Source organism: Bos taurus, chromosome 4, assembly GCF_002263795.3.
Source record: "Bos taurus isolate L1 Dominette 01449 registration number 42190680 breed Hereford chromosome 4, ARS-UCD2.0, whole genome shotgun sequence".
Classification (NCBI taxonomy): domain Eukaryota; kingdom Metazoa; phylum Chordata; class Mammalia; order Artiodactyla; family Bovidae; genus Bos; species Bos taurus.
Window position 1 is genome coordinate 22929702 of NC_037331.1, and position 27084 is coordinate 22956785.

The 27084-nt window shown below is 35.4% G+C and overlaps 1 protein-coding gene across 9 annotated transcripts in view; it reads right to left on the bottom strand.

Moving 5' to 3' along the window:
- The window catches only part of DGKB (diacylglycerol kinase beta), an 875335-nt gene that overhangs the window by 542744 nt on the left and 305507 nt on the right, over positions 1 to 27084 (bottom strand). For 5 of the 9 annotated variants that reach the window (XM_059885674.1, XM_015468340.3, XM_059885675.1 and 2 more), the window contains 2 exons: positions 9614 to 9649; positions 1 to 117 (listed from right to left, as the gene is read on the bottom strand). In XM_059885674.1, coding sequence (XP_059741657.1) covers positions 1 to 117; positions 9614 to 9649 — 153 coding nt within the window. The remainder of the gene's footprint in view (positions 118 to 9613; positions 9650 to 27084) is intronic. The other 4 variants (XM_059885676.1, XM_010804044.4, XM_059885677.1 and 1 more) reach the window with 2 other exon arrangements.

A 27084-nucleotide genomic window follows, 5' to 3' on the forward strand; every position in this document is an offset into this window, starting at 1 on the left:
CTGCAGGCCTTGTCCATCCACAGTAACAGAGTTAGCTCTTTGCATTTTGTTCTTGTCGGTCACTTTGTTTGACTGCTGGGAACTACCCTTTTCCCTTTTCACTGTCGCTTGTCTTTCCTGTTAGGAAAAAATCTTTTATCAAAATATTGAAAATATTTAATTGCTTTACTACAAAGGCAACATAGAGAAGAATCTCATGGCTACTAACTTGGACCCAGCTTCCTAATTTGGGGTTTCTAATGAATAATATGAAACCAGATGCTTTCTACTGGCTCAAAATATATGATAGATGCATGACCATAATATCAGTTAAAGAAAGGTTGTGAAAGAAAACCAAAACATATTATCATAGATGCCCAATTATGACTCTGTTAAAAGTTCTTAAGGACTACTAAAGCTAATCATTTTCATAAAAAATGGTACAGATAATACTACAGGTCTGTAAAGAAATTTGTACTGAGCACTAAATTTAATGCTCATAAATAAATGCAATATTGAAAATAGACCCTTAAACTACTATTAATTATCAAGAGTGACATAAAACTTAAAACACACACTCCTTCCCAGCTAACACTTATATTCACCATAACAGAAAACATTTTCATAGTTGTCTTCTTCCTGTTTCTATTTGTTCTCCTCTCACTCTTTTCAACCCAATCTAATAAACTTTTATCACCACTAATGCACCAAATCACGTTTTATTCAAATCACCAGTGACCTGCTCATTTGCTGCACTTGTTGATCAGTCTTCAACTTATCAATTTTTAAGCAGCATTTGACAGAATTTACCTTTTCTTCTAGAAAATTTGGTTCAACTGGGTTCCAGAACACTTTTCTTAGCTCTCCTCTTACTTTACTAACTTCTCCCTAAGTCTTTTCTGTTATTCCTCCTCCAGCCTTATAATCTCAACATTTAACCCTTGACCTTTCCCTTGGGTCTCTCATCTTCACTGTGTACACACACTCCCTAGGTAACTTCATTTACACCCAAGGCTTTTGACTTCAATTTGATAATGAACACTAAGTTTATATTCCCTGTTAAGAAAAGGAATATTCTTGCCATATCAGTAAACAACGATATCACAGAGATCAGCAATTTCATCCCTCTAAATGTGGATTTCTGATCCCTAAGGGCAACCAGGAAGAACAATACCACCTTGCTGCAGCCACTCTGTATGGTGAGCACTGAGGAACTCAGAGGGTGAAAAAAATGCAGGATACTGTTCTTAGATAGCTGAGATGCATATGAAATCATTTCAGTGTCCAGATTCTTGCATCATCCCATACAGAAAAAGCTTCAAATTTCTTAACTTGAGATATCTGGTTTTAATTCACAAAAATATTTTTGATGTTCATAATACCTGCCTTCTGTTGCAAATTTCTATATATCCTGACTCCTGCCCCCACATCCTCAGAGCAGTTCTCTCAGGGTTACTTGAAATGTTGCCTCTTGGGCTTAAGTCCTAAAAATTCCCACCAAATAAAACATAACCCTGAGCTTTTAGGTTGTAACTATTTTTTATGTCAACACTGTTCAGATTTTCCCCAGGAGCTTAATTCCTATAAATAAATGCCCTTTCTCTCTGTCCATATAAGTATCTAGAATGCATATGAATCCTGAAACAATAAAAACTAATTAAAAGTTTCTCCCTATCCACCTTAAAAATAAATCCCAAACTGGATGATGATTCATCACATCTATCATTACATGTTTTAAGCCCCCATTATCTTATTTGCCTTAATTATTGTGGCCATCACCTTAATGAGTCAATCACTTTCTATTTTGTCTCCCTCCAGGTGATTCTCTATGTAACAGCCACACTCATCCCTTATTATTGCACTCCAGCTACACCAACCCCATCTTTGTTTCTTGATCACAACAATTGTGCCTTAATACAGGGCTCTTACATCCATTCTGCACTCTGCTGGACAGCTCTTCTTGCTCCTGGTCAAACATTATACTCTGTTCCTTTATATGTTTGTGTGTATGCATACTTTTTTTATAATTTAAAATGTTATCTATTGAATACTGGTCTTCCTACACTTTAATCAAAGCTCCATAGAGAAATGACTTTGCTTAACTGTTTCACATTGAATCCTAGATCAGTGCCTGATAAAATCACTATAAATGAATGCAGAAATAAATCAGTCTTAACATTCAAAAAATCAAGCAATTTAAAGTGCCTGAAATATTGTGTTGAGAAGAATTCCTAAGGCATGTCTAAGCTTGATATGAAAAATGGTCCTGATCAATTAGCAATGTCTCCTATGTGTGCTTAAAGGTCTGAGTGCCATGTATTCTCTGTAATATATTCAGATACATATATATGTTTCTGTTCCTATATTTGCATGTATTTTGTCAATTACTTCTCAATTACTGTCATTTAGGAAAATATTTTTAAGTGGAATTAAAAGTAAAGCTCTTTTTATATATATTAAGGCCAAATGGAACAGAAAACTTCTTGGACCAAAATAAATGCTAATCAGCATAGCCCTTTTATAGTCCTTGCAATTTCATGGTGCACTGAATATATTTTTGTGTAGATAAAAATGGCTTGTGCAATAGGATTCCTGAAATTCAAATTCTTTGGAAACTGATATATATTCATATAAGCAGAATTTCTGGCAAAGATATTGGTATTTTAAGGAACAGATCATTCTTTCTAAGCATGTAACTTACATTTTGTCCACAGATAGTTAAGAGTATAATGAATAAATGAGTGAATTATAGGATGAGATTTGGAGTCAGAAATCCCAAGTGGAATCCATCTCCGCTACTTAAATACTATGTAGCCTTAGAGAATTGAGTCTTACTCAAATGGAGTCAGCAATACCTATTTCTCAAAGTTGTATATGACTTAAAAGAAAATATATAAAGTTCTAATGTTGTGCCTACATTGCTGCTAAGTTGCTTCCGTCGTGTCCAACTCTGTGCGACCCCATAGACGGCAGCCCACCAGGCTCCCCCATCCCTGAGATTCTGTAGGCAAGAATACTGGAGTGGGTTGCCATTTCCTTCTCCAACGCATGAAAGTGAAAAGTGAAAGTGAAGTCGCTCAGTCGTGTCCGACTCTTAGCGACCCCCACAGACTGCAGCCAACCAGGCTCCTGCATCCATGGGATTTTCCAGGCAAGAGTACTGGAGTGGGGTGCCATTCTCCACAATTATGTTAACATGCCATAAAATATTAAACCTGAGACGTTTGTTCTATCTCTAAACAAATCAATCTTAACAAACTGCAGCATTTACTCCATATTATTCCTTCACAGTTGTGTCTCTTTACAGAAACTCAATTTAGATATTGGTTTAAAATGTAATATAAATTAAGGGAAAGCATTTTAGAATACAGAGCTGAGCTGTTTTTGAAAACACGAAAGCAGCAAAATGAAATATTCAACAAATTTCATGAACTGAAAAGAACTTCAAGAAACTATTCAGTAGTCGAACTTCCTAACTCACAGGTAAGTTACTGTAAATTAATTTCTGTAAACCCATACGGAATCCTCCTAACAAAACCTCTTCTATAGGCCTGCAAACTTTTATTGATTGTAACCGAACAGTCTGAATACTCATCAACTTTTTGGAGAGGGCTGTAAAAAACAACCAACCAACCAACCAACGGTCCTAGTGCATGTGCTAAATAAATGAAAGTTATAGTGAATAATGTAAAATAGGTATAGCTTTTCCATTAGGGTGCTCTTTAATATCACCATTATGTAAAATGCTTGTTATATTTTCAAATACATATATATGAAAAAGTTAACTAATTATAGTAGGCATACTTATAAATGAGTAAAGCTCAGCAACCTACATTTGAAAATCCATAGCATGTTGCGCTGAGTTCAAGCATGTAATACTTGGTGGGTGTGGGGATTTTTTTTTCTGAGTTCTAACATTCAGGTAAATAAAATGTGGTAACAGTGTTTTATAAAAATCTACACTGTGAAAGTTATCATTTATATATCGTATATTCTGCTTTGTAATCCAATATTGTTATTTAGCATTAAATTCCCAAATGCTTGAGTTATAAGATCTAAATAAAATTTAAGTTGATTAATCACAATGAAACTCAGTATTTGCATCCAGACTATTTATAAATGTAATTCTGGGCATTTAAAACAAGTGAGTATATGTCTGTAAAGAATTACCAAATTATCAATTAATAATATTTTATTCTTAGCCCATAGAGCTGGGCTTCCCTGGTGGCTTAGCAGTAAAGAATACACCTGGCAATGCTGGGCATATTTTATCCATGGGTTAGGAAGATCCCCTGGAAGAGGGAATGGCAACCCATTCCAGTATTCTTGCCTGGGAAATCCCATGGAGAGAGGAGCCTAGTTGGCTACAGTCCATGGGATCCCAAAAGAGCTGGGCATGACTTAGCAACAAAACAATAAAAAAAGTGTATAGCTGGGGGAAATCCTGAAACTCTAGCTGGCAGAAAGCACTTGTTTAAGTGATTTCATTTCTTTCTAGGGGGGTCATCCCTCTAAGAAAACTGCAGACTAGACAAATCTAATGCTTTCTAGTAGCAATAGTAAAATTAAAAAAAAAAAAATTAAAAACCCTAAATTGACTTTTCAATTGTTAAAACTTTATTTTTAAAGTCTAGAATCATAAGAGGTATATCACAGATTATGAAAAAACTTCAGTCAACTCATCATCTAGATAATAAAACATATTTATTCAAATACACACACACACCAAGAATAAAGTGGTTTCTTTGTTTAATGGAAATATGCTTAGTGGTTGGAATTTCTAGAATTAATCAGACTGACAATTTAAAAACAGGAAAGACTCATAAACCATCTAATATTTTTTCATGGTTTTCTTTGTATTATACTAATTTGTTTCATGTTTACTTCCAAATTGTATGGAAGTCTCTCTGAGCTATTCACTATATTTTACTTAAGCAGCATAGGATAACAGGAGAGTAGTTGAATACTTTTCCCTATTTCCACTAAGAAAATCTTTACTTCTTTTCAATTCTATATGAGCCACAGGAAGGGTCAAGCAATTACATCTTTGAAAAATCTGATGTCCACCAAAATGTCACTGGCCCATGTTGGGGGTTGATTTTCCCTGACTGGCCAAGTTCTATTATGATATCTAAGAATGTTAATTCCAATGCTAAAGTTATAGAAAAATTTCAGGAAGAGCTTGCCAGCATTATTTTGCATCTTTATTCAGGATAAAAGTGCTCTGTGATAATATAGGGCAGTACTTATCACTTCACCTTCAGATTTTTTTTTTTTTTTTATGTTTTGGGGCTCTAAATCACAAACTAAATTAGTTATAATTAAGGTAAATTTTGTCCTGCCAGATAAATTATCCTAGATATAAAGAGTTGGAAAATTATTGCTTCAATCAATAGGAATTATTCAAACACTGAAAAGAGCTGCTTTAACCAAAAAAATGAAAGAACATAGAACATATAACTACAAAATATAAAATACAGTTATCGATATTTCAGCATTTTCAAATATCAACCATTTGTGTTTGCTATGCAGACATTTAAAACATAGAATTCAGTGTCTTGTGATCCTTAGACTCCACTAACTGGGCAATATGTTCTATTAGGATTCCAAAATAATCACCGTCATCATAAACAGAGAAGAAAAGATGAAAAGACAATCCACAGAAGACAGAAAGATGCGATAAATGAAATAAAAAGACGTCACTTTAAAATATGTGCTCTAAAAAAAGTCTTTTTCTGTCTCATGCTGGTTCTCAGAAGTAGAGTGTTTGTAAGTTGCTGAAAAGTGCTTTCACAAAAGAGATGTTTACCACAATACTTAAGCCTGCTGTTATCGATCACTCAGACGACAAGCAGCAAGTGATGATTACCTCAAGCACAGGATTTTCTTCTCTTTGTCCAATCTCAGCATGAGAGACAGGCAGTGGCAAAGCGCCTTGATTGGTACAAAAGCCACAAAGGGTGGGGGCGAGTTTTGCTTGCCTGCCAACAGTATCCTTTACTGGAATCTCACAACCTGCTTTCTCTGCTACTGCATCACTTGCCCAAGTGGTGCCTTAGCCCGTTCTGCTACTGGAGCTAGGCCCTAAGCATTTCCCTGACACTCTAACATTTTAACTCCAGGAACACAATGTAAAATATCTCCCTGAAGCAGGAGTGTTACCATGTTCACCAGGATTTAGACAAGTTACAAACTCCAAGAAAGCAACTTAATAACAGTTGCAAAGCTGCACCTTTAATTATCACAACCTTATTACAAGATTTAAACATGTTCCTGCTGAGAAACATTAAATCATTTCAATCATGGTGAAGGCTCAAAATCTACTAGAAATCCTTAGAAGTTGCAGGGAAACACAGCTGAGTAGCAAAGTAGTCTTGATATTTTTAGAAATATTTTATATAGTTTTAAGCACAGCTATGACAAATGATATAGAGATTTCCATTTCTTTTTAATTAGTTAAATAAATACTTATTCAAAAAGCAAAAAATATTTTGTACAAAGGCAAAAACGTGGGCTTGGAGGCTGTATTCGAGCTTTGTCTCTGTAAGGACTTGGGCAAGTAAGTTGTTTACCTCTCTAAGCCATCCAGTAATTCATCTATAAAATGGGAAGTTTCAAGTGATAATAAATTGAGAAAAAGCAGATAAAGTACTAGCATTAATTAGGCACTCAGTAAATGACAGTAATTTTTAAAATAGTAGAAAAAAAAAAAAAAGGCTACATTTTATCATTAACTCAGGTAGGTTTTTTTGTAAAGATGGGGCTTGTGAAGAAGTACTTTATTTACTTTACAGTATTTTATTTATTTTTCCAGATGTCACCATAACTCAGTGTGATAATCTGAGTCTTTTGTAGGAAGACAGAGGAAAACAACTGAGACAGAATCAATCCTAGTCTTAACATAAGGATTAAGGTGCTACTCACCAACTCAGCCTGAAGGTAAAATTTATACCTTGATCCACAGCCCTGTGGATCATATATCACACATGATAATGTGTATTCTCGTCTAGCATAATTTCATACTGAATGTTAAGTGTGAAAGATTAGAAAATTTCTGTTCAAGAAATTCTGATTAGAAGAAATGAAATTTAGGAGTGGGAAAGTCCATGCCAAAATCATTTGGGCTGTTTACTAGCTATGGCTGTGCCACTAGAAAATTAGGTCCCAGTGTATAGACCTCAACACCACTCACTCTCCATTCCCTTGATAAACCGTAATAATTGATGGCCATGGAAAACTGAAGATTAAAAACCTATAAGTAGCTCTCTTGTATTTTCATAGTCATTATCTCGTTCTATCAGGTGAGTTAAAATCTTAACTTAGTAATTTCTATGTATCTGTTTATGCAAGTTCTAAGTAGAATTTATCTTATATTTTGAATTGTGTAATTTAATTATCACTCAAACCAATGAGTTTTGAGTATACAATAAGGTGTTACCATGAAAAATTACTTACATCCTTTGGAAAGCTACAGAAAACAAGATACGTGTGTGTGTGTGTGTGGGTGGGTGGGTATGTGTGGGTGGGTGTAGGAAGATCAGTCAAGTTGGCCTGGACGCAATGTCTATAAAAGATTTGAGAATTAGTAATAAAAAGTGAGAGGTTTTTACACTGAAATTGATTTGTAGATGTCTGTGAGTTTTTCTTATACTTTTAAACAATTGAAAGTATTTTCTTAATAAACAGATATCTTTTCACAAAATAAGGTATGCTTTTGTTATACTTTGAAACAATTGATAATTGAAACTTATTGTGGGCAATAAGGCTATGATGTATGCAAGAAAGGGTCTATGCCACTTCTAAATAATAGATGTATCCACAAAGAAAAGCTCTTGCTCCCAAGTGAAAAGTTTAGCCAATAAATATACATTTACATATATGCACACACAAAACCAATATAGCTTCATATATATATATATATATATATATATATATATATACATATTCAGTATAGGAAGACTTTTTAAAACTTCATAGCAGAAAACAATGACAAATAAAAAAAATCATGTTTTGGAAACAGCAATTTTGGTCTATTAATTTTATTTATAGTGTACAAATCACATGACTAAATATGGGAGAGCTTTTGAGATCAACAGGTCTAAAGAAAAAATTTTTTAATTTGCAGTTAATTATCTAATGAGCTATGATGGGGCAAAAATAAACTCAATTATCTTAACCATAAAGTTAATTCTCTGACATTAAAAAAATTAGCCTAAATAATAAACTTTTCTAATACCTATGTTACCTGAGTGTAATTTAACATGTCTACTTTAGAATAATTATAATAATAATGGTATCAGCTGACTTAAAGAATACCAAAATAGTTTAATATCTCTCAGAGTAGAAACATTATATATGAATCATAGCTACTAGTATATTTTAGGTATGTCTGTAGTTATAAAAGGAAATTTTTAAAAATGTAATGAGGCAGTCTACACTGATTAGAAAATACTTTAGAGCAGAAGAGAGAGAGATTATTACTATTTGTGCAATTATCTATCTTGTAAGTGGTGTTGGAGAAGACTATTGAAAGTCCCTTGGACTGCAAGGAGATCCAACCAGTCCATCCTAAAGGAGATCAGTCCTGAATATTCATTGGAAGGACTGATGTTGAAGCTGAAACTCTAATACTTTGGCCACCTGATGCAAAGAGCTGACTCATTTGAAAAGACCCTGATGCTGGGAAAGATTGAGGGCAGGAGGAGAAGGGGATGAGAGAGGATGAGATGGCTAGATGGCATCACCAACTCAATGGACATGAGTTTGGGTGGACTCTGGGAGTTGGTGATGGATAGGGAGGCCTTGTTTGCTGTGGTCCGTGGGGTCGCAAAGAGTCGGACACGACTAAGCGACTGAACTGAACTGAACTGAAAATAAATCAGACTCATATAGTATTTAGATATCATGAGTAATATATTCTAAGCAAGCAGATTCAAATTATAATTTTAAGTGAAAAAATACCATCTGAGCATATGCTTTAGAGATAATAGCAACTGAATGGGGTATCATCAGAGAAAAATGTAGAGGCTTTACTTCATTAATTTGAAGGTAAAGTTAACACTTTACTGAAAATAAATGCTGTGGCAATGCTTACATTTATTTTCAAAATCAAAGTCATTTATTTAATGACTTATGGTATTCCTATGACTTCCTATGCAATGTTTTATGCTAAGTGATTAATGTAGATGTACTCTTTTAAAAGTGATAGGCACTTCAATGTGAACAAGAGTTTCTCGATTTGCCATCACTGCAAGCTACATTTTAAGGGCTTACACTAGTGAACTGTTTGGGTTTTCTGCAAAGTTTAAATGTGACAAATAGGAATAACGCTATTCTTACACACGGGGTCAAAACTCTGCAAAGTCACTGTTATTTTATCCTGCTTATTCTGTGCCACATAACTTCTTGTTTCCCTAATGCCTGTCACGAAGGTAGATGGTACAGGCTTCAAGTCTATCCCAACATGAAAATATTAATACAAAGATCCCAATTCCAAATATAAGAATATGAGACAAAATAAAACATACAAATTAACATAAGTATGTCACTCTCACAGCCCAAAATGGTCTTTATAACAATACGGATGGATAATGACCTATAATTGTAAGTGTGAAAACCTTTTTTGCTTACGCACCTCAGGGGCTGAAACTCCTGAAGTGGGCAGAGTCTGCTGAAAAAGAGAAGTTCATATTAAAACTGAAAAAAAGTCATACTGAAAGCAAATACCAATGAAAATTATATCACTACACACCTATGAAATAATTGAGTACATTACAAGTGCATTTCTTTGTCATAATTTTTCTTCTTACATTCTTTAATAAGCAAAGATCTCTTCATGAAATAAAGATCATTCTAAAGCAGAAGAGATCATGTTATAGAGTTACTCATTCAAAATACAATTTCATATGTTTAAAGTAGACTAACATTTGGTCAATTTCACAGACCTCTCTATAATAACAGTGATATATTACACTCATATTTTGGAATGAGACCTCATCTCCAAGTTCCATTATCATTCATAAACCATTCTTACTAACTTTTTCACTTGCCCATTTACCAGCCCACTATTTCACTTTCCAGTCCAACTCTCAATCCTATCTCAAAAACACTCATCTTCTTTTTGATGTAGATAAAGCTTATGGAGTTGAATTAACGTGATATTCTGGAAATAAAAAGTACATATTCCATTAATAGCAGTAAGAATTCAAAATATAATGAAATAAGTAGAAAAATTTTACTTGAGAATAATTATTAAAAGATTAAGTTAAATACACTGAAACCAGTCTTTGTGACAGTATATCTTCAATTACCCACTACCTGTTCTTTTCTGAGTCACATGGGGAATTTTTTTGTTTGTTTGTTTGTTTTGTTTTATTTTTTCTGGCAAGAAACAGAGATTCATTTACCAAATTCCAAAAAGCTGTGGCCTATGGGACTTTATACCATAAAACAAAAATCTGGATGAACAGGTGATAAATTACACTCATCATACTAGATAAATATTTTCTTTGGTTCAAGCAGGAGTAGGAAAGGTTGATAGGAAGCTAGTTCTTAGACACTGTATCTCTAGAAAGAAGAGAACACTCAGAATATTTGAGTTTCCTCTCCTGTACCAAGCCATGTGAGGAGAACTCCCAAAATGAGAACAAAAGAGCTGAGAGTTCAGATACTAGTTTATTCCCTTACCCAGTTGAACACCAGAAAGGAAGTAAAACCCAGAAGAATAAATAGCTACATGAGAGGTTCGTGGCTATTGGATCCTTCTAGAAGGATCCAACACATCCAAGAGCAGAACAAAACAAGTGTAAGACAGCCCTAGAGGAAATTAGTGTTCAGGAATAAAACTTTTTGCCATTTTATACTGTGAAGGAGGAGAGTGAAAAACCTGGCATAAATTCAACATTTAAAAAAAATAAGATCATGGGGCATCATTTCATGGCAAATAGAAGGGGAAAAGTTGGAAGCAGTGACAGATTTTCTCTTCTTGGGCTCCAAAATCACCGTGGACACTGACGGCATCCATGAAATTAGAACATGCTTGCTTCTTGGAAGGAAGGCCATGACAAACTTACACAGTGTATTAAAAAGCAAAGACCACTTTGCCAACAAATGTCCATACGGTCAAAGCTATGGTCTTTCCAGTAGTCATGTATGGAGGGAAGAGTTGGACCATAAAGAAGGTTGAGCACCAAAGAATGGATGCTTTCAAATTGTGGTGCTGGAGAAGACTTTTGAGAGTCCCTTGGAAAGCAAGGCAATCAAATCAGTCAATCCCAAAAGAAATCAACCCTGAATATTCACTGGAAAGACTGATGCTGAAGCTGAAGCTCCAGTGATTTGGACACCTAATCTGGAGAGCCGACTCACTGGAAAAGACCCTGATTCTGGGAAAGATTGAAGGCAAAAGGAGACGAGGACTTTTTTGGATAGCATCACCAATTCAATGGACATGAACTTGGGAGAACTCCAGGAGGGACAGGGAGGTCTGTTGTGCTGCAGTCCATGGGTTGCAAACAGTTGGACATGACTTAGCGACTGAACAACAATAACAACAACAATACAACACTGGAATATATTTCCAGACTGTAAGTATAAATTACTATAGCAACAGATTTTCATCAAAAAAAGTTATGGAGTCTGGGAAGATGAACTTGGGACAACTATCCCATTAACAGGAGAAGCCTCTGGGGGCCACCGATGCTGTTTCTCAGATGTATTGACAACAGGTTTGATAGAACTTTCATTGAAAGCTTCTGGTGTTGGTAATACGCTTGACTTCTGAGTCCAAGTCACTCAATATAACAACCCAGGGCAATTGGAGGTAGGGAAATTGTGTGTGTTAGCTTCTGTTTGGGCCAGTTCAGAGCATTTTGTCAGCCCTCTACCTTTCTTACTTCTTGGTTGAAGTTTAGATCTAAATAAACATTTAAAGACACAGATGTAGCTCTTCTATCTTTATTACAATATACAAATGTGTGATCTCCTTAAATCCAGATTAAGTGGCTTATCCTATTCTATGGCATTGACCTGAGAGAGTCTCCAGAGACTCTCAATAAATCAAATAAAGATGCTCAACCAGCAGTCACTACACATGGACATCATCAGATGGTCAATACCAAAATCAGACTGATGATATTCTTTGCAGCCAAGATGGACAAGCAAAAACTGGACTGGGAGCTGACTGTGGCTCAGATCATGAACTCCTTATTGCAAAATTCAGACTTAAATTGAAGAAGTTAGGGAAAACCACTAGGCCATTCAGTTATGACCTAAATCAAATCCTTACTATTAAACAGTGGAAGTGACAAATAGATTCACGGGATTAGATGTGATAGACAGAGTGCCTGAAGAAGTATGGATGGAGGTTTGTAACACTGCAAAGGAAGTAGTAATCAAAACCATCCCAAATAAAAATAAATGCAAAAGGCAAAATGTTGTCTGAGGAGGCCTTGCAAATAGCTGAGTAAAGAAGAGAAGTGAAAGGCAAATGAGAAAAGGAAAGATACACCCATATGAATGCGGAGTTCCAAAGAATAGCAAGGAGAGGTAAGAAAGTGTTCCTAAGTGAACAATGCAAAGAAATAGAGAAAAAAATAGAATGGGAAAGACTAGAGATCTCTCCTCCAAGCCAGGCTTCAGCAATAGGTGAACCGTGAATTCCTGATGTTCAAGCTGGTTTTAGAAAAGGCAGAAGAACCAGAGACCAAATTGCCAACATCTGCTGGATCATCAAAAAAGCAAGAGAGTTCCAGAAAAGCATCTATTTCTGCTTTATTGACTATGCCAAAGCCTTTGACTGTGTGGATCACAATAAACTGTGGAAAATTCTGAAAGAGATGGGAATACCAGACCACCTGACCTGCCTCTTGAGAAATTTGTATGCAGGTCAGGAAGCAACAGTTAGAACTGGACATGGAACAACAGACTGGTTTCAAGTAGGAAAAGGAGTACGTCAAGGCTGTATATTGTCACCCTGTTTATTTAACTTATATGCAGAGTACATCATGAGAAACGCTGGACTGGAAGAAACACAAGCTGGAATCAAGATTGCTGGGAGAAATATCAATAACCTCAGATATGCAGATGACACCACCGTTATGGCAGAAAGTGAAGAGGAATTCAAAAGCCTCTTGATGAAAGTGAAAGTGGAGAGTGAAAAAGTTGACTTAAAGCTCAACATTCAGAAAACGAAGATCATGGCATCTGGTCCCCATCACTTCATGGGAAATAGATGGGCAAACAGTGGAAACAGTGTCAGACTTCATTTTTCTGGGCTCTAAAATCACTGCAGATGGTGACTGCAGCCATGAAATTAAAAGACGCTTACTCCTTGGAAGGAAAGTTATGACCAACCTAGATAGCATATTCAAAAGCAGAGATATTACTTTGCCAACAAAGTTTTGTCTAATCAAGGCTATGGTTTTTCCTGTGGTCATGTATGGATGTGAGAGTTGGACTGTGAGGAAGGCTGAGCACCGAAGAATTGATGCTTTTGAACTGTGGTGTTGGAGAAGACTCTTGAGAGTCCCTGGGACTGCAAGGAGATCCAACCAGTCCATTCTGAAGGAGATCAGCCCTGGGATTTCTTTGGAAGGAATGATGCTAAAGCTGAAACTCCAGTACTTTGGCTACCTCATGCGAAGAGCTGACTCATTGGAAAAGACTCTGATGCTGGGAGGGATTGGGGGCAGGAGGAGAAGGGGACGACAGAGGATGAGATGGCTGGATGGCATCACTGACTCGATGGACGTGAGTCTGGGTGAACTCTGGGAGTTGGTGATGGACAGGGAGGCCTGGCGTGCTGTGATTCATGGGGTCACAAAGAGTCAGACATGACTGAGCGACTGAACTGAACTGAGAGATCTCTTCAAGAAAATTAGGGATACCAAGAGAATACTTCATGCAAAGATGGTCACAATAATGGACAGAAACAGTATGGGCCTAACAGAAGCGATTAAGAAGAGGTGGCAAGTTACAGAGAAGAAATGTACAAAAAAGATCTTAATGACCCAGATAACAACAATTGTGTGATCACTCACCTAGAGCCAGAAATCCTACAGTGTGATGTCAATTGGGCCTTAGGAAGCATCACTATGACCAAAGCTAGTGGAGGTGATGGAATTCCAGGTGAACTATTTCAAATCCTAAAAGATGATGCTGTTAAAGTGCAGCACTCAATATGCCAGCAAGTATGGAAAACTCAGCAGTGGCCACAGGATTAGAAAAGTTGTTTTCATCCCAATCCCAAAGGACAATACCAAAGAATATTCAAACTACTGCATAACTATATTCATTTCACATGCTAGCAAAGTAATGCTCAAAATCCTTAAGCTAGGCTTTAACAGTATGTGAACTGAGAACTTCCAGATGTACAATGTAGATTTAGAAAAGACAGAAGAACCAGAGATCCAATTGCCAACATCCATTGGATCATAAAAACGGCTAGAGAATTCCAGAAAAAATGTCTACTTCTGCTTCATTGACCATGTTAAAGTCTCTGACTGTGTAGACTACAAGAAACTGTGGAAAATTCTTCAAGAGATGGTAATACCAGACCATCATACCTGCCTCCTCAGAAACCTCTATGCAGGTCAAAATCAAAAGTTAGAACCAGACATGGAACAACAGACTGGTTCCAAATTGGGAAAGGAGTACATCAAGGTTGTATACTGTCATCCTGCTTATTTAACATATATGCAGAGTACATCATGTGAAATGCCAGGCAGCATGAAGCACAAGCTGGAAACAAGAGCAGGGAGAATATCAATAAATTCAGATATGCAGATGACACCACCCTTACAGCAGAAAGCAAAGAGGAATTAAAGAGGCTCTTCATGAAGGTGAAATAGGTGAGTGAAAAAAAGCTAGCCTAAAACTCAACATTCATAAAACAAAGATCATGGCATCTGGTCCCATCACTTCATGGCAAATAGATGGGGAGACAATGGAAACTGTGACAGACTTTTATTTTCTTGGGATCCAGAATCACCGTGGACGGTGACTGCAGCCATGAAATTAAAAAATTCGTGCTCCTTGGAAGAAAAGCAATGACAAACCTAGGCAGGGTATTACAAAGCTCAGACATTACTTTGCCTACAAAGATCCATATAGTCAAAGCTATGGCTTTTCCAGTAATCATGTATTGATGTGAGAGCTGGACAGGAAAAAAGACTGAGCACTGAAGAACTGATGCCTTCAAACTGTGGTGCTGGAGAAGACTCTTGAGAGTCCCTTGGAAAGCAAGGCAATCAAACCAGTCAATCCCAAAAGAAATCAACCCTGAATATTCATTGGAAGGACTGATGCTGAAGCTGAAGCTCCAATACTTTGGCCACCTGATGAGAAGAACTGACTCATTGGAAAAGATCCTGATGCTAGAAAAGCCTGAATGCAGGAGGATGAGATGGTTGGATGGCATCACCAACTCAAAGGATGTGAGTTTCAGCAAACTCTGGGAGATGGTGAAGGACAGGGAAGCCTGGCATGCTGCAGTCCATGGGATCACAAAGAGTCAGACATGACTGAGAGATTGAACAACACTAAGGGCATGAATCTCATATGCCTTCTATTCCAAGTGAAAAAACTATAGTTATCAAGTGGCTCAGAATAATAGCCAAGTGCAGTGCAAGAACTTCAAATAGCTCCTGTCCACCCCAGCACTACCAACAAAGAGATAAAACAATCTACAAAAGTCATTTTTAGATAATTATCGGCATAGAAATATAGAAAGAATTATTACTGATTTTGTGGAATAGCTAATATTTTCATAATAATATTATAAATGTTGTTCTTATCTTAGAACTTACCTGCTGAAATATTTAGATATGGTGTCATACTAGTTGCAATTTACTTTCAAAAGGTCCAACTTAATAAATTATATATTAGTGTGTGTATTTTTATAAAATATATACACATGCACACATATAGCCATATATACATATATAAGAATGATTGAAAATTCAATTATTATTTTATGTATTACATATATATATCATAAGAATTACTGATAATTCATACAAGCTTGGGGATATATACTGGATTCATATGTATTGTGTTTGAGAATACTTGTAATAAAATTTGTGGGAAAAATTGATCTCTCTTTTTACCTTCTAACCACATCCTCTAATTCCTAAAAGAGTGCAAAAATCTATAGTGAAATAAAATACATGTATGTGTGTGTGTGTGTATATATATATATGTATATATATACACATTCTCCATGAAAACATGGCAATTCTAAAAGTTTAGGTGGAGACAGCATGATGTGCATGGGAGGCAGTAATGAACACTATTTTCATGGAGACTCAAGAGTCCTCTTTTCAAAATTAAAAAAAATAGGTATTCATCCAGGAGAAAGAAGCTGGGAGAAAGAAGCAAAGAGACACACAGAGAGACCATTTGAAAATAAAAAATAAAAGGAGGTACTTCAAAAACTTTTTTCAGATGAGGCAGAAGCTTATACAAAAGCTATTAGTCTTTTCCAAATCTATTCATTTTGAAAGTGAAAAGAAAGAAAGTGAAAGTCTCTCAGTTGTGTCCAACTCTTTGCGACCTCAAGGACTATACAGTCAATGGAATTCTCCAGGCCAGAATAATGGAGTGGGTAGCTGTTGTCTTCTCCAAGGGATCTTCCCCATCCATGGATCCAACCCAGGGCCCCCACACTGCATGCAGATTCTTTACCAACTGAGCCATCAGGAAAGCCTAAGAATACTGGAGTGGGTAGCCTATCCCTTCTCCAGAGGATCTTCTAGACCCAGGAACTGAACTGAGGTCTCCTGCATTGCAGGCAGATTCTTTACCAGATCGCTTTTGGAGGGGGTGTTGCGAGGGGAGGAGGGGCACAGCACAGGCTTCTCTGGTGGCTCAGCTGGTAAAGAATCTGCCTGCCATGCGGGAGACCTGGGTTGGATCCCTGGGTTGGGAAAATCCCCTGGAGAAGGGAACGGCTACCCACTGCAGTGTTCTGGCCTGGAGAATTCTCTAAGCCACTATTCATTTTGAGGGAGTGTCAAATGGTGAAAAAAAGAGCTCTGAGATTGTACTCACAGGGATTTGGAATACAAAAGTCTATAGGGACCAAGAAGATAATATAAATGGGCCCAGTGCCACAAAAGGCAAAGACTGTGCCAAGTTGAATAATAAAAATCCCATTTTAAGGTATCCCCCATGAAAACACTATGGGATGAAATGGAAGCCTGGCTGCCATTTTGCTACCACTTTCGTAGAGAATCTGTTAGTTACAGATACTCATGTTTGTAAGCTTCATCTTTCTCAAGAGTAGGGGGGATGTGAGTTATCTACAGAGGGCGAGTAAAGTTGGCAGAGAGGTGGTAGAGAGGAAGAAATTAAGGAAATAGTACAGATTTTGTCACTATTTCCCAGAAAATGGGAAAGCAGCTGATGAATAACAGGATCAAGAGAAATTAAGAGCTCAGTGGGAACTAGAAGGAATAAATACATAAGAGAGAAAGCAACCAGCTCTGAGAATTTCACCATCAATGCTCAGCCATCTGACAGCAACACTAGAATTCACTCCAAGAATAAAAGTGATGGAAACAACATATACATGAGCTCATTTTCAATCAAGATATGTAGGCAAAGAGTATACATTAAATTAACTTGCTTATCAGTAGCCTAATCTTGAGTTACAATAAGAAAACATGGCATCTGGGAAAAATAAAAAGAAGCAACTTGACAGAAAACAAAGTCAGAAGTTGCATACTTCTTTTTTTTTCATTTCTGTATACAATTTTTAAATATCAAGGGTGAGCAGAGTAAATGTTTCAGTTTTTTTGAAATTATCATGAATGTGTAACTCTATAAGTAATGTATTTTTAATCAGAATTAATACAAGAGCTGTGTATTGTTTTATTTAAGCAAATGTGAGGTGTGACTACAGAGGAATGTGATTGATTTTTTTTAATCAGTACCATTTTAATATTAAACAGAATACAAAGAACAGATAATTAGTTTAAAAGATACATTTGCCTTCAGGGCACTTATTAAGTTTAACTTAATATTAAGAGTTTTTAAAAATCCTATTATTCTTAAGTATTGAGATATCTCTTGTCTTCATATTTTCTAACATGTAATCATTTTAAATTGACAATTTAATTCAAATTGTCATAAGACAAAGAAAAAAACCTTTGGTGGAGAGATTAGAAGTTTGACAATGTTTAAAACACAATCATAGTATAGTGCTAACATTAAAAGGGTCATAGTTATTTCAAGAGAATGCCAAATTAACAGAATTATATCATTAAATGTATTTACTGATTAACAATGTCTAATTAGTTATAAATCATTATTAATTATATTAACACCTTATACCGATATAAGAATATTCATACATTTTTGAAAATGCTTATGGTATCATTTAATCCTCCCAGTAAAACAAGATATCCCATTTTCCAGATTGGAAAATAGAATCAAAAAGTTTAGATGACTAGCCAAGAAATAAGGTTAGTGACAGAATTCAAACCTATTGCTTCTCTCTGCAGGCGTCATTTATTAAAACAAAAGCAGACTTAACAAAAACTTTTTTTCAAAGCTTTTGTTCTTTAGCCATGTCTCTATTTTTTAAGTGATTTTGAAACAAAATTAGTTTAAATGTTGACAAACACAGCCAAACAGAAACCACAATGTTTCCCTGTTCTGACTGAGAGAACAGGCTTGGATAGCAGCATGGATTAGTTTAACACAAAAATTTTCAGTGCCATGATAAACCTAAAGTGGCCAAATAAAACTAGCTTAAAAAGCTCGTTTCCCTTATATATAATGGATATTTCTGGCATTAAAAAAGGAAAGCAGTTTTGGGTAAAGAAAAATGGTGTTTGTAAAATGATGCACTGCTTATCCCTAAGAGGGTAAATGATTCCTTCCTCACACGTGATATATATATATATATATATATATATATATATATATATATCCATCCCGAGGACATCTCTAGGTATAGAAACCAAATATGTTTCTAGGAATTTTATGTTTTACATTGAAGTGTCATAATTTTTTTAACCTTTATGATTTTGCACATTCTTAAGTACGTACACTCACAAATCTGAACACAACACAAATTTTTAAAAAGGAAATGGATCAAAAATGATTTTTATACTTCTGTTGTTTATTAACATCTTTAACCAAAGGTTATTTCAATGTATGGCAAGTGTATCAGAAGAAACATGAATTGTTTCTCTTTTCCCCTGGCCCTTGACATATCTGATTAATATGTGAGAAGGAGGGATGGATTAGCAGGTGCAAACTATTATATATATAGAACAGATAAACAATAAGATCCTGTTGTATCCTATAATAAATGATAATGGAAAAGTATATGAAAAAGAATATGTATATTCATCATATATAATGAACATATATATGACTGAATATATATGCTGCTGCTGCTAAGTCACTTCAGTTGTGTCCAACTATTCGTGACCCCATGGACTGCAGCCCACCAGCCTCCTCCGTCCATGGGATTTTCCAGGCAAGAGTACTGGCGTGGGGTGCCATTGCCTTTTCCACTGAATATATATATTCATTACAAATAATGAATATGTATATACATGATTGAATATATATATATATATATCTGAATCACCTTGTTATATACCACAAACTGAAATACCATTGTAAACTGACTATACTTCAATATTTTTTTTTTTAAGAAAATACACATACTGTAATCTTATCCAGTGTTCTTAGTCTAATCACTTCTCACTGGAGCAAAATTTTGAAGCTTGCACAAACATAACTTTAAAGATTAACATATTTTTCACTGAGATGATTTCACTCTTCTTACAATCACTCACAAAGATGTTCTATTCTTACTTTGGTTGATGTGATTGTTTCTGTGTATTTGCAGACTATGTTCAGGAGATACTGAAGATAAGGGCTCCCTCCTAAACAGCTCACTCAATATTCGTATCTGTGTCCAGAAAGAAAGCACACACATCTGGGAATGCATACACCTGGTAAAATGGACAACTGGAAACAAAAGTGGTGCCAAATGTTTTCAATATAAATATTAAAAATATGTTTAATGGTGATATCAAAATCATTTCAAACATCACTATCTATATATAAAGACAATCAACAAGAAAAATGTTATTGTCTTGCCTCCCTGATTACCTAATGAAATAAAGCCACTAGAAATATTATCCTATTTGGTTAGGCCTCATAAAATTATCAGAAGCCAGTATAGTGAAGGGGGTGTTTTTGATTTCTTTCTGGCTGTGATTCACAATAAATATAACTTCACAAAGACTGCTTACACTGCTCGCCTACTCTCCGATCTATTATTCTCTTTTCATTTCTATTCCCCTCTACTTTACTTCAGTACTTTTCTTCAGCATTTTTCTTCTCATTCCTTTTTTGAAGGTCTAGATGCCCCAAATTTACTTCATACCTCACCAGTTTTGGAGGATGGTAGCATAAACATAAAAGATAAGTTTACAACATGGGATTCAGGGTAAGGCAGGTATTGCTTCTAACACTTGCATGTTGTGTGAACTTAGTATATTCCTTCTCCTCTCTAAGCTTCACTTTCCTCAGATGTAGAGGGGATATCATCATTATATCACCTTCAGAATTAAAAGGATGTCTGGCAAATAAGTTCCCAATTAATGTTAACTGCTTTATGAACCGTAGAACCCAAACGTTTCCACTGCCTGCTCAGGGCTCAGCAAGAAAGGACTGACTGTATTTTCCTCAGCAGAAAACACTTTTGTTGCTAATAAGGAGATGGGACCAGGCAGATTTGTCTTTTAGTGAAAATGTCTATGTGAGGATTATTAGAAGAGAGAAAGAAAGAAAGGGGGTGGGGGTGAGGAGAAGTGATCAAAGCAGAAAGCAATGAACAAAAAGGAGATGATAAGCGAAGAGTTTTAGAAGACAAGAGGGTTGGGAGAAGCTAGCCTCCTCAATCTTGGAGACTGTCTCTTCCAAAATCTGAGCAAAGGAAACAATGAAATTGAGTAAAGAAAGGATGAGAACCAATATTTAGACCATGTCCTTAGACTTTTGCTTGAAATATTACAAAATTCTAAGTATCAGATTTAAACCGCCAAAATGCATTCCAAAATGAAATATATATGACTTATTAGTTATTTTTTCAGAGTATTCTTTACAACTCTTACTTTATAAATAGATAATTAAAAGTTACCTATTTATGGGCATGTATATATAATTACCCTTTGAAAGTGGGGGGCAAGAGTCTGAATGAAATATGTTGGTTTGAAATAATAAAGCACCCTAATACAGTAGACTAATATCTACTGAATTTACATCCATAAAATGAGTAATTCTTCAGGCTATGCCTATTTTTTTCTCTCAACAAATATATGAACCTGTTCTAGAAATGTACCATTCATTGCATCTTTAGTGACTTGCTTTCTAAAATACAGAAAAATCTCTCAAGGTAATGAAATAATATTGATAATAATATTTAGAATTAAAGCATTAGGCTGCTAAGTTTTCCTTTTCATCTATCTTGGAAAAGACCTTGAATTAAGAAATGAATAAGTTATAATGAAATTTCCTTTCATCCTTTGCTCCTCTAAATATCCACTGATCTCACACCAAAGCATCTTCTAACCAGGTTAAAGTCCAATTCTGTATTCACATTTGGCTTAGATTCAGTTGAGCTAGAATTTTACACTGCCTGCCAGTCAACCTTATCATGAACTTTCATTATGTGCATGTAATTAATTGGGTCCAATGAACAATATCAGTACTGAGTTATAGACTCTTTTCCCCCGACCATATAATTAGAATATAATTACCCACAGGATATCAGAATGATGCAAAACCTTTCCTCTAAATGCGCCCTCATTAGGAAACAAGTCTCAATGTACATTTATTCAATCAGTGTGAATTAATTAAAATGTTACTGAAATAAAAGAGGGCAGCGATAAAAAGTATCTGATATCTATTAAGAGACTATTACTTGAGCTCTGCATGCACTTTATATTTAATCCCATTTAGCTCATGTAGGAGCTTTGCTGTGATGTTACATACATCCAGCATGTTAGGAAATCTGAGTAAATGAGTCATGTGTGCCATTATTTCTGAAAAGAGCATAATACAAAATGCATATACACATCTTAAAGAATCTGGATAAAATGCCAGAGGCCCATTATTCCCTGATGAATCCATAAATTTGTTATCATCACATGGAACATATTGGGAGGAAAAAAAATTATTTTTAACTTGAGTATTCAGGCAATTAGGTGTTCATACCTTTTTATTTAAGTCTCATCTATTTATTCTAATCTGGCTTAGGAGATAATGGTTGGAAAAGCACTATTTTCTTTTAATAGAGAAGATATCCTCAATTACTCATGCTAGATCAAGTTCCTTCAAATGTATATTTCCTTTAAGCAGAAGATTCCTGTGTACCTAAGGATATATTCCTTGTAAGAGTACATATAATATCACATCACATATTCTGATTATACAAAATATGGAAAAAATAGCAAATGCATAAAGAAGCCATAGGACATAAGATGCATATCCCACAAGAAGCTGCGGATTCACATAAAGTCATTCTTTCTAAAAGCTATTTATCTTAGTTAAATACCTGGCATAATGTCATATACAATAAAATTTTACTGAATAAATTAAAAGATAAATAACCATCACACAAAGGAATACTCAGGATTGTTCGAGAGCAATATCATAAACAGCAGCAAAAAATTTTAAAGCTATGTAGCATCTCTGTATATTTAAGATAAACAGAAAATGTTAAACCTTCTATGCTACATAATTCCTCAGACATTTTTAGCTTTAGAAGTAGGTTTAATAAAAGTTTATCCTGGTAATCAAAATTCAGTATTCATACTTACAAATAAAATTTGTAAGGAAATTTGTAATGGAAATTCTGAATGAGCTCTAAGATAAACTAACCCATCTACAAATTGCTCTTTTTCATACATGCTTTAGAATTAAACTCCAACCAATCTGTCAATATTGATAATTACAGCTTACTTTTTACAAGATATTTTAACTTCATAAATTATATGTTGGTAAATGTTCTGAATGCATGTTATATTTTCAAAATGATATAATGCTTCATTCAGATATTAGATTGGCCTCAGGAAAATCCAAAACTGAAAGAAATAATGGACTCATTCTTGCTAAGCAAGGAGATTATCGCATACTAGTTTGCTTTATTTTGAATATAAAAGTTTCTTTAGAACTTCAGTTAACAGATATGCAACAATGGTTGCTTACTGAAAATGCTGCGGTTTGAGTAGCATTAACTGAAATAGCACAGGTACTAATAGTAATCACCACAAAAAGAACAAAAAAAAAATCTAATATAATATGAATAATTTAAAAATTGCATCTTGTAGTATACATGAATTTTGAGAATTAAGAAAATATTTATAATATTTCACATGAACTACTGTGCTACTTAAGCTATATTCTTAAAATCCAATTTTAAATATATTAATATCCAGGGGAAAACATCCTAATTCTCCCAGAATTTTTAACTGTTTGCTTAAACTCTCTACCTGCAATACCGCTTTAAACATTAGGCATTTTACAGTACCATCTATTGGATACTTTATATAACTACAACAACATAACAATCACAAGTTTTTCAAAGTATAGTAATAATTATAAAATACCTCAAATGCCACTCCAGAAATACCATGCTAATTTGACATTCACTAATATTATCATGACACACTTCAAACTCAGTTTTATTAGCTTATAACAATAAAATTCAATTATCATTGGTTATCTACAATTTTTTAAAATATAAGCTTCATTATTGCATATTGATTTGTATTTAATATTTCTATCGTTGTGTGATATATTTTATTCCTGACTCAGGAAAGAGAGTGACGACTGTTTGGAATAAAAGAGCTGACTGTTATTCGTTAACTCAGTAAATATTCGTTGAGCACCTACTATATGTCAAATTGAATTAGGTGCTAGACATAAAGAGATACACCATTCCTGGTATATTGGCTTTGAGGCCTCTCAAAGGAAATTTAAAATGTGACATTGAGTATTCAGATCTAAAGGGTATAAGGGAGAACAGAAATATTCAAATGCGGTAGTTGTGCTCATGAAATTGGATGAGGTAATTTATAGACAGCATAATGACATGAGAATATAACTTAAAATGGACATCTACACATATTTAAGAATAGAAAGAGGGCTAGGAATTTAGCGATGTGGATGTGTGGCTAGAGAAGCAGAAGCTAGTAGAAATGCCATAGTTGAGTTTGACAGAATATGACAACAGAGCATTTCAAATACTGTCAAATACTGTCGAGGATTCAAAACACATCCTCCTTGGAAAGGGTGTCTCGTAGATGCTGCTAGCAGTCCAAAGCAGATCCACCTGAACAGGGCATCGATCCCCAGCTGCTCTGAGTATTGACTGCTGAGAACTCCCAGCTATCCCATTTTCTGCAGAATTATCCTTTGCTTATTGGAGCAGGCTCTCCAGGGAGCACCTCCTATTCTGCAGAAGGCCACAGCTAATAAATGACTGATACAGGTTACAAAGGGGCTTCTCAGGTGGCACTGGTGGTAAAGAACCTGCCTGCCAGTGCAGGTAGACATAAGAGATACGAACCCAATTCCTGGGTTGGGAAGATCCCCTAGAGGAGGAAATGGCAACCCACTCCAGTATTCTTGCCTGGAAAATCCCATGGGCAGAGGAGCCTGGTGGGCTACAGTCCATAGGGTCACAAAGAATCAGACATGACTAAAGCCACTTAGCACGCACACATGGGTTACAGAGTGCCACCCCCTTGTTTTAAGAAAAATCCTATGATATGATTTTGTCCGAGAGCCTTCAAGATTTAGGCCAAGGTTTAAACTCTCTCTGTGACCACCTCCTTGCTCAAAGCCTGCCTCTTTCTTCTTCTGCTTCCTCCTCCCTTAAAGATTATTTTTGCTGAGTCATTCAGTCATTTCCAACTCTTTGTGACCTCATGGACTGTCGCCTCCCTGGCTCCTCTGTCCATGGGATTTTTCAGGCAAGGATAATGGGGTGGGTTGCCAGTTCCTTCTACAAAAGATTATTTTTAATAAAGAAATATTCCTCTCTATCACACACAACTAAACCGAGTTCATGTTCTACTCCTTGGGAATCCAACTAAAAAGAGTGCCATTGGATTTAGGAAGGCCAGAGTAGTTTTAGACCCATTTTACAGTCAGAAATTAGAGTAATGTAGGTTGAGGAGGAAGGAGGAAATTTGATACACTGAATGTATCTTTACACCTGCAGATATCTATACACTGAATGTACACCTGCATATACCTGTGGCTACATTAAGAGGCAGGAAAAGACAACAACCATACATAAATATGGAAAACAGTATTGCACATGAGAAAAAACAGCCCCTTCAGCTGGTATGGGCTCTTTGACAAATACACAACTAAGTGTATAAACAGCGAAGTTCAAGTGCTGGGCTCGAATTATAGTGCTGTCAAATGCTACCTATCATAAGCATGTCAAACTGCACCTTGTTTGAGATTTTTTCAATTGGAAGCTTGCAAATCAGTATAGTATTCGATTGTGACTAATACCATAAGGGGAAAAAATTGGGGAGTTCTAGGAAAGAGAGAGCAGACAATGCTTGAATGAAAGTAACTGGAGGACTATAGGCCTTGGATAACTCAAAGATGTTGGAGAACTGGTAACCACATGACATAATTTGAGAATATTAGCGGTGGGGATGAAATAAGAGTAATGTCACAGGAATAAAACAAGAGGTGATGAGCTGTATTCCTCTAGAACTTGGGTTTCCTTGGGTAAATGAGAAGGAATTGGTGAAAGTTCCTGTTAGTGTTAGGAACAGAATTTAGAATGATAGATTTTATCATCTAGACTGAAAAGCAAAGAGTAGGCATGGAGGTCTCCAGCAGAACTAAACTATCTTTATTCCATATTTAGAGAAAACATAGGTTGAACTAAGACTGAGTTAAAAAAAAAATCACTGCAGTATGCATTAAATTGATATATGGACAAAAAGTTATATATAAATCAATTCTGGCTCAGGTTTCAAGTGAAAGTTGAGAATAGACAAGTTATATTTAACAGTAAAACAGAAGAAAGCATGTATATAAATACTTCATGAGTGCCACCATTTCACCTAGAATCATTAAAACCACAAAAACTTAACTAACAAAGGTTACCTTTGCAAGGTGGATTTATTCTTAAATGTCTAGTGGTGAAGGGAATCATTTTTACTGAACTCAAAATTTAAAATGTAGAAGAAAGGAATGATATAAAGCATGTATTTCTACTGTAATGAAATCAGATCTGTATATTTGTCCTGTAAAGAGTCGGACACGACTGAGCGAATGATCTGATCTGATCTGAACCTCAATCTTTCTTTGGGGTAGCGGTGGGATTGGGGCAACAAGCAGAAATATCAACACTAAGATGTTTTGGGGAGCTTTTAGGACAGTTGGGGGCAATTTGATCTTACCGATGTTTAAAGAGAATAGACAATTTTCTAATCATTTTCAGCAATGAGCAATATCATTTCAAAAAAGCTTATTTAATTTTTCAGTGTGATAGTCCTATTTATAAGCTTTAAGTCTTAAAACTATTTTTTAGTTATTTGCATTATTTTTACAAAACAGGGCTTTTTGTTATAATGCTTATGTTTATCTTGATCTGTAAGTTTTAGCCTTTACCATTTTCTAAAGAAAATTTTGACTGGCCAAGGCTATCAACTTTTATTTTTCACTTTAGGAAAAGAAATCAAAAGGCTTTCAAAAGGCAACAATTAAATCCTCAATCCATGTTTGATTCTGGAAAAGGTGGAAAGTGGAATTTATCTTAATTTAGCTTACTATATGGCTATAGAGTAATCTCAACATGCATAAATTCCACTAGCCCCTACCAGATTGGATATGCAACATTCATCATATTCCACACGATTACATATAGTTCAGTATGTTTTATACCTTCTTCCAGTTCTTTGTAACTCCTAGAGCTACTATTCCATCATTTTGATCACTGTAGCTTAAGTAAATATAATCTTAAGATTTGTTAATACAGGTCTTTCCTTACTTTCCTTCCTCAGAATTTATAATATGTTTGTGCACATTTATTCTTTTTGGCAA